Consider the following 8,690-nt stretch of genomic DNA (forward strand, 5'->3'; position numbering starts at 1 on the left):
TCTACTTTTCTCCTTCTATTTTATCCTCCTCATCTCAGTCCACACCCTTCCTCTTCCTTTTCTGACCTGGAGGCTCATTTCTTCAATAATCCTCTCTATGTTTACCAAGATTTATACTGGGCCTGACACAGTGAGGTGTGTGCCACCTTCACTGACGTCCGGGGGCTCACAGTTTTGAGGAGACACATGACAGGTACACTGATATCCATAACACAAAGTGGAACATGGCACTTTTACAGAAGGGGTACAAATGGACTGCTGTGGGATCTCCCGACCCCCATCTCATGGTTCACAGGCTCCTTAGAGAGAGGCATGTGCTTTGAAGCAGCGGGACCCTGGACCCTTGCATCTCCAGAAGTGCTCTGGCCCAGTGCAGGGGCTGCTCTCTTACCGGTATCAGCAGAAGCATATGAAGAGAAGAGTGTGGCCATGAGCTTGAGGGAGGACTTCTGGTACAGGCCCACCACCGTCTCATTCAGCGGGTCTTTGTTCTTCTCCAGCCAGCCCAGGATGTTGTAGTCCACGGTGCCAGCGTAGTGGACCAGGGAGAAGTGGGCCTCCTGCTTCCCCTTGACATTGCGCGGCTTCTGGAAGTTGTTGGACTTGCCCAGGTGGTTGTCGTACAGCTTAGACTTGAAGGTCATGTCAGTGGCCTTGGGGAACATGCACTCCTCCTCCAGGATGGACATGATGCCCATGGGCTGAGAGCAGGGTGGAGAGGTAGAGAGAGCATCACTGAGCACATACCAAGCTTCCAGGGTCCTACACCCTGACAGAGCCTCAGCCCAGTATAGTTAGCAGGCCGCAGAGAGTCTGCTGGCACCTCTTGTCCCCATATAGGAAGCCAAGGTTCTTGGAATTAATCTAAATCCAATTATATTCAAATCTGTCCTATCTGACCTCTTTCTGCCCCAGAAGACCCAGTGAGAGTTGTATACCCGCAATCACCTGCCTCCAGCCCCGCCCCAAGGATCCCAAGGCCTTTCAGCACAACCCTTCCTTCCTGGATAGATCCCTGCCCCAGAGCAGAGTGAGAGCAGGGACGGATGTACATCAGAGCTGTGAGACAGCATGGCTGGCCAGATCCCTGTCTATAGGAGGGGTCGCAATTCAAAAGATGGTTCTGCACAACATCCTGCTCTTCAGAAAGCATGGAGGTTCTTAATTTTTATTGGGGCAGGAATCCTATGAAAATTTGATGAAACAGACTGTCTGCCCAGAAAAATGCGTGTGTACACACACACACACACACACACACACACACACACACTTTACACACTCTTTCCCATACAATTTCAGAGGGTGCTGAGGCCTCTGGAAGAGCAGCACCCTTGATAACCACCCAAAGCCTATGGAAAGCTTCCATTTCCTTAAGGGCAGTGGCTGGGCTGGGTGAGGAGGGGCAGTCCCTCTGGACTCTGATTTGTATCAGAAAAGCCCAAAGGCACCCTCAGGGCAAGTCAGCATTGGGAGCCTCCTGTAAGCACCCAGAAATCCTTGACTTCTGAATCTATAGACAAGAGAGGCTGAAAACGGATTTGAACAGGAGGGGATGGAAAGCCAATGTCTTCAGTTTCAGCCTAAGATCTTTCCATGAATGACACTTCTCATGGAATGTCAGAAGGGCTAGGAGTCCTCTCCTTCACTATATACCCCTCTCAAGACATTGGGAGGTGACCACCATATAGGACAAGTTCTTAGGTCCTGGGGACAGAAGGAAGAGGCTTGTCCTGTATTTGCCCATGACTCATGGTGGGTGGAAGCTTGGCCTGGAGAGAGGCTTGGGATTCTGGGGACTCTAGTTGCTTGGGTGTAGAAGGAATGGGGCTATTATGTTGTCTGGGATGCCAGGAAAGGGGATACAGGTGGTGGAGCCGAGGAAGCACCTTCTCGATGAGGTCAATGCAGGCCTGCAGGTCCATGCCAAAGTCAATGAACTCCCACTCGATGCCCTCCTTCTTGTACTCCTCCTGCTCCAGCACGAACATGTGGTGGTTGAAGAACTGCTGCAGCTTCTCGTTGGTAAAGTTGATGCAGAGCTGCTCGAAGCTGTTGAACTGCAGGGGGAGTGAGGGCAGGAGGGGGTCAGGTGGGCAGGTGGCCCAGTGGCCGGAGGAGTCATTCCGGGGCTGTGTCCAGCCCAGTGAGGGTTGTGGCTGATCCACTCCCCTGTCAGGACAGAGAGGGAGCGCTGACCCTGAAGACAGGACCACGACAGCCTCCCTCACCGCCGAACCCCACCGCCTTTCCCACACCTGGCCTGCGGCTGGCATTCAATGAAGGTTGTTGCATGTGCCAATGAGTGAGTTACTGTTCCTCCCACGCCCAGGGGCTTCCCCGACTCACGTCGAAGATCTCGAAGCCAGCGATGTCCAGGACTCCGATGAAGTACTGGCGTGGCTGCTTGGTCTCCAGGGTGGCGTTGATCCTCGTCACCATCCAGTTGAACATCTTCTCATACACTGCTTTGGCCAGTGCCCCGATGGAATAGTACACCTGCTGCACGCTCTGCCCCTTGGTGACGTACTCGTTGCCCACTTTCACCCGAGGGTGGCACAACCCTTTGAGCAGGTCTGCTGAGTTCAGCCCCATGAGGTAGGCAGACTTGTCGGCATCTGATAGAGAAGGAAAGGAGTAAGCACTTTCAACAGACTCTCCTTCCCTGCTCCAGGGCCAGAGCCTTTCTGAAGCATTAGGTCATTAAGAGTTGCAAATGGAGGCCTGGAACAAGTCTTGCTGCAGTCACACAGCCAGTATATGCCTGAGCCAGGCCGGAGCCCAGGCCCCTTTATTCACCTAGGGCCTCCCACCACACAGCAGCTTTTCTCGCCTCTGTCTTTACATGTGCTGGGTGTCGCTGGGCCAGGCCCTTCACCAGCACTGCTGTTAGCATGTCTCCCACCCTCACTGCACTTCCTTGTCTCTTCAGGACAGGGACTGTGGCTGACAGGAGATGTGTACTCTGCTCCCTGCCTCCTTTGTGTCCATCCCTGATCTGGCCCAGAACTGGAGACACTACTCAATCCACGTGTTGACCAACTTAATTGGCTGGGAAATTAATTTCCTAACGGTGTTTTGGACAGCCTCCCCCGCAACTTCCAGCTCTCCAAATGTTCCATTCAACATACCATCTCTATTTAGAGGAGATTTATTTGGTTTAATTTCAATCATTTTGTGATAACTGGTGACATGGCTATCATGACACCCAGGCTTGACATTTTGAGCTAGATAGATACAGAGAAAGGGTCCTCGAAGGTAGGTGAGGAAGAAAGTTCCTACGTGTTTGTCTAGCACAGTTCACACCTTCGCAGCTCCTCAAGGATTCTTGCGACAGCCCTGGAGGGAGCTGTGAAGGACTGTCGCTCCATTTCACTGAGGAAGAAACTGAGGCCCAGCGAGGTGAATGACATGCCCCTGGCCTGCTGCCTCCCAAACAACATGGCACAGAGGCCACCAGGGGCTCACCCAAGGGCTGAGCACCCACACATACACACTGTATCAATGATGGGGACGTGCAGAGCTCAGGGGCTGTGCTTTCCTGAACTTCAGTGAGACTCGGGCACAGGAGGAAAAATCCCCAACTCACTTCTGGTCAGGGCAGTGGGGTTGAGAAGTTAGGGAGAGTTGCGGGGGCCTCCCTGTCTGTCTACCTCTCCCAAGTCCCTGCCCCGACTCCCACCCCTCACCACACCCATCTAACCCATAAGCCTCAGGTCTCCGGCTAAGCTCCAACAGGAGAGAAAGCCTGGAGGCTGGGGAGGGAGTGGAGGCAGAGCTTGCCCCTGAGAAAATGCACTACCCTCTGACCACCTGCTTCTCATACTTCTGGTTTCCTCCCATCTTCTCTATCATGGTCCTAACAATCCTGTTGTCAACCTAGCTCCTTAAGAACTGTTAAAAGGCACCACTTTTGGACACAGCATGGGAGACCCTGCTCCCAGAGGACTGTTTCCTCACGACAAGTGAGCACCCAGCACCTCAAGCCTTTCCACACCTTCGGTGCCGTCAGGTTCAGCCTGCTCTTCCCGCTGCTTCTGCTTGAACTTCATGTTCCCATAGTGCATGATGGCACCTGTCAGCTTGTAGACGCCTGCTTTTTCCTCAGGAGTGAAGCCCAGCACGTCAAAGGCACTCTAAACAGAGCAAGAGAGGCAAAGAGATGGTTGGAGCAGGTGGCCCCGGAGCCCTCAGGAGCCCTCACCCTGCCTCCTCACTCACATCCGTGGCCATGAGCTCCTCAGAGTCGTCGATGGAGGCCACGGACACCTCTCCCTGAGACACGAAGGCGTAGTCATAGGGGTTGTTGGTGACCAGCAGCATATCTGTTCAGGTAAGGGACAGGGCAGGGGATGAAGGGATGGAGGATGTCAGGGGAGGGGTAGAGGCGGGGGAGGAGAGGCCCGAGAGCAGGTGGACAGAAGGAGAATCAGCAAGGACTACAGAGAGACTCCAAAAGAAGTGAAAAAATGTGTGGGGGAGGTGAATGACACCTGGGAGAAGGCAAGGCAAATAACGAGGAGAAGGAGAAAACCAACAAAGAAGAGGAGAAAAATATGACGAGGAAAGGGTGGAAAGAAAGGAAGGAGGAGATGCAAGCAGGCCCGAGGTGGGGCAGGAGGAGAAAGCCGCTGAGCAGGTGGAGGGAGAAGGGAGGCGAGCAGGGTGGCGGGGCAGCTAAGAAATAGGAGGGCATCTGTCCTGTTTGCGGGGGTGGGGGGGCGTGGGGCAGCAGGGCCTTGGGGTCAGGCTCACCCAGTAGGTCTGGCTTCTTGTTGGACAGGATCTGGTAGAAGATGTGGTAGTTCCTCTCAGCCTTGAGCTGGAAGATCACCCGCGACTTCTCCAGGAGATCTGAAGTAAGGAGAGAAGAAGGTGGGTAAGGAAAGAGATCAGGCAGTTTGAGGGAAAAAAGGATACGAGAACCAAGGTGCAGATGTAGACAGAGAGAGAAGATAGGAGGGGCCACCCACTGGGAAAAAAGGCAGGAGAGAAGGACCCAGAAGGGTGGGCAGGGCTGCCTGGTACTCACAGGTCTCTATGTCTGCAGAAGCCAACTTTCCAGTGGCTCCAAAGTGGATCCTGATGAATTTCCCCTGGGGGCAGATGGGACAAAGAGTGAGGGAACTGGCCAGAAGGGACAGAATAGAGATCCTGGACTTCAACGCAACCCAGAATGCCCTGGAAATGTAAACACCCTATTTGGGGTCCCAGTATAGTATCGGGAAAACACGGGAAGGGTGCTCATCCCCACATACCACCCAGGGATCTTGGACCAGAAACAATGGACACAGAAATGAACACGGAGAGAACGCCTCCTCTTTCTACCTCTGATATGACCTTGTGTGATCCTTCCAGTGACTGGCAGGGTAACTATTACTACCTCTGTTTCAGGGATGAAGAGCCTGGGGCTCAGAGAGGTGTGCGGACTTGCTGGGCAAGCGGAAAGCCTAGGAATTGGCTCCAATGCCTATGCTCTCTTCCCACTCTCATATGGAAGAGCTTTGGAAACAGTCATAAGGAAAATCTAGAAGGTGATGAATTCTGTTTTATTGCTTGACTATGGAACAGCTGTGGTGACTCTGGGTCTCTTATCTTGAGTTCCCAGAACTTAGGGAGATAGGCTGAGTTGAGAGGGTTTGGAGTGTGTGTAAATGTGTGTGTAAACGTGTGTGTGTGTGTGTGTGTGTGTGTGTGCATGCACGCACATGCTCATGAGCATACTCGTTGATACCCTAAAGTCAAACACAGGACAATCAACTGAGTGTGGTTACTGTTGGCAAAACAGCACCCCACTTTTTCTGTCAAGGCTGATGAGGTCAATCAGCAGTGGTCAAGGGCACTCACGAAGCGGGAGGAGTTGTCGTTCCTGACGGTCTTGGCGTTGCCGAAGGCCTCCAGGGCAGGGTTGGCCTGGATGATCTGGTCCTCCAGGGTGCCCTGTGAAGGGAACAAGACCTTGGGGGTTCATCCTCCGTCCACCTCTATGTGGTGGTGGGGAGTGCAGGGGGCTGCTCTCATTCTGGGGAATGGGGGTAGGGCTGAGTGGACTGCTGGGGAGTCTACAGCTGCAAAGGGCCAATTTGGACCTCAGAGTGTGTGTCTTTTGCCAGGAAGATTTTTAGCACTGGGCTCAGTGGTGCTGTCACTACCATTGTCCAGGGGATGGTGCAGGGTCACCTGGGTTAGCCTTCCCCAGACCCCCTCTGCTGAGCCTGTGGCTCACCTTGTTAGCATTGGCATTGTCCTTCTTGCCACGGTCACCTATGGCTGCAATGCTGGCAAAATACTGGATGACACGTTTCGTGTTCACAGTCTTCCCTGCCCCAGATTCTCCGCTGGAGGCAACAGGAACCCATCAAACCCAGGATTCCCACATCTCTCTATTTGGAGCTCAGCATTGCCCTCCCCGCCCTGAACCCTGGCCATCTGACCTCCACCAGGGCCCAGCTACCTGCAGAATTTGCCCATCATCATTGGTTACTCCGGGGGTCTTCAGAGAGCCCAGCACTCCACACTCTTTGCAATCACAGCCTTAAACCTTTCCTCCCCCAACCCCTGGACCCCCATGAATCAGCCTGGGTCTGCCCCAACAAGCCCCTCTATGGATGAATGGCGCTTGCTCACGTGATGAGGATGGACTGGTTCTCCCGATCTGAAAGAGAAAAGAAGAGAAGCAATGGGGTCAGGGCTGAGGGCCCAGGTCCATGGCTGTGGGGCTAAAGGCACACAGGTCAGGGCTGCCGGGCTCACCTGTCAGCATGTACTGATAAGCGTTGTCGGAGATGGAGAAGATGTGGGGTGGAGCCTCACTCCTCTTCTTGCCCCGGTAGGCGGCCACCACCTCAGCATTGTACACTGGCAGCCACTTGTAGGGGTTGACGGTGACGCAGAAGAGGCCTGAGTAGGTCTGGGGCAGGAGATAGGGCAGACATGAGAGGTTGTAGAGGAGAGCCCGGATAGGTGGTGGTGCAGGCCAGAGGGTATGTGGTCACCCCAGCTGGCTTTCTTCCTGCCGATGACCATGGGCAGGAAGGGGGCGGGGGAGTCTTGGGCCCCTTCGGAGAGTTCTGACCTTCTCCCTTGAGAGAGTTGCCCTGGTCTACTTTGGTCTTGGTCCAGGATGCACTCACGTAGATCATCCAGGCCGCATAGCGCTCCTTGAGGTTGTAGAGCACCGCGGGCTCGTGCAGGAAGGTCAGCATGGCCATGTCCTCAATCTTGTCGAACTTGGGCGGGTTCTGCTGCAACACCTGGTCTTCCTTCAAGGTCACTGTCTGAGGAGAAAGCATGGGCAGTAGTAGGACAGGATGGGTACACTGCCAGTCTGTGGTCACAAGCCTCACCCACTTACCTCCTCCCAGAACACAGGCCATGACCTGGCCTCAAGCCCCCAGCCCTTCTCTGGCCAGTGCCTAGGTCCTACCCTAGAGTTCCCCAGATAATCTGCCTACCCACTGTCTCTCCAACCCTAGGGACCATCCTAGAATCCCTGTGTCTTGTCAGTACACCAGACCCTGTGCCCACGCGTATCATTTTTTGGTCCCTGCTTCAAGTGTCTAGGGGAAAACTTGGAGTGGCTGGCAGCTCTGCCATCTGTGCATACACACCTTACCCTGACTCCTGGGGACAGTGCTTGAGGTGAATCTTTGCCTCTATGAGAAAAGCATCTCACCCATCTACCCTACCTCCCCATTGGTCGCTGTTGCTGTGGTTCGATTGGCACTGGTCAGTTTGACATGCCTTGAGGTCGTTAGATTCTGCAGGCAGGTATTGTAGCATTTTTTTTTTTTTTTTTTTTTACAGTGGAAGAAACTGTGGCTTGAATAATTAAATGATTTGCTGGCATGGTGGCTAGCTAGTGGCAGAGCTGGAATCAGAGTCAAAGCCCCCAGTAGGATGCAACATTCAGTCAGCATGTCTGTGAGGCACATGGTTCTGAGCCGCTGCGGGTGACCAACAGCGATTCTCGTGGTCAGCGTGAGGGACCAGGGACTGGGGGCTTCTGAGTACCAGTCACCAACCCCAGGACTGAGTGCTCGACTCAAGAGTTCCTACTCTTTGAGTTCATCTGGGTCTAAGAGTTTGCTCTTGCTTTGGGTGGGGAGAATTTGGGAGAGTTTGTCTGTGGAGGAAACTGAAGCACAGAGAGGAGAGATACAAGTTCGTAAAGGGAATTTCATTTGATACTGTGACTGTGTTCTCTATCGACAAGACCCCTGTGAGGAATAAGCTGGCTGAGGTTCCCCCCGTAGCATCCTCTCTGGCAAGGAGTGCACAACGCTGAGGTGGTGCCCTGTTGCACCTGCTCGTGTCCATCTGAGAAAGGTCAGAGTTCTCATTCAGGTACTGGGCCCTTCAAGGGGGCATGTAACCGCTCCCTGGCTTTGGCTGTTCTCCAGGGCCTGTCAGCTCCCACTGCAAGTGTCTCCACCCCTGCACCCCGCAAAAAAACCTTCCCTCCCTTTCCCCTGGCCCTGTGCCTCACACACCTTGCCATTCTCAGTCTCGGCAGTGACCTTGCCCCCTTCCCGGGATACGATCTTGGCCTTGACGAACTCCTCCTTGTCATCAGGCACAAAGCACTCAGTGCGGATGTCGAAGGGCCGGGTTTGGGCCTCCAGACGCTCCTTCTCTGACTTGCGGAGGTACTGGGCTGCCGCCCCAAAATCGGCCATCTGGGCATCTGTCAT

General features: G+C 54.0%; 1 protein-coding gene across 1 annotated transcript in view; it reads right to left on the reverse strand.

Moving 5' to 3' along the window:
- Positions 1–8,690, reverse strand: part of LOC105300547 (myosin-6) — a 25,552-nt gene extending 16,862 nt beyond the window's left edge. Inside the window, exons 1-13 of the mRNA XM_011372823.1 lie at positions 8,490–8,690; positions 7,131–7,274; positions 6,751–6,907; positions 6,625–6,652; positions 6,224–6,335; positions 5,845–5,937; positions 5,030–5,093; positions 4,753–4,851; positions 4,219–4,322; positions 3,995–4,133; positions 2,347–2,615; positions 1,887–2,057; positions 392–701 (exon numbers count right to left, since the gene is read on the reverse strand). Coding sequence (XP_011371125.1) covers positions 392–701; positions 1,887–2,057; positions 2,347–2,615; positions 3,995–4,133; positions 4,219–4,322; positions 4,753–4,851; positions 5,030–5,093; positions 5,845–5,937; positions 6,224–6,335; positions 6,625–6,652; positions 6,751–6,907; positions 7,131–7,274; positions 8,490–8,690 — 1,891 coding nt within the window. The remainder of the gene's footprint in view (positions 1–391; positions 702–1,886; positions 2,058–2,346; positions 2,616–3,994; positions 4,134–4,218; positions 4,323–4,752; positions 4,852–5,029; positions 5,094–5,844; positions 5,938–6,223; positions 6,336–6,624; positions 6,653–6,750; positions 6,908–7,130; positions 7,275–8,489) is intronic.

This window comes from Pteropus vampyrus, unplaced genomic scaffold, assembly GCF_000151845.1.
Source record: "Pteropus vampyrus isolate Shadow unplaced genomic scaffold, Pvam_2.0 Scaffold213, whole genome shotgun sequence".
In the NCBI taxonomy this organism is placed as follows: Eukaryota; Metazoa; Chordata; class Mammalia; order Chiroptera; family Pteropodidae; genus Pteropus; species Pteropus vampyrus.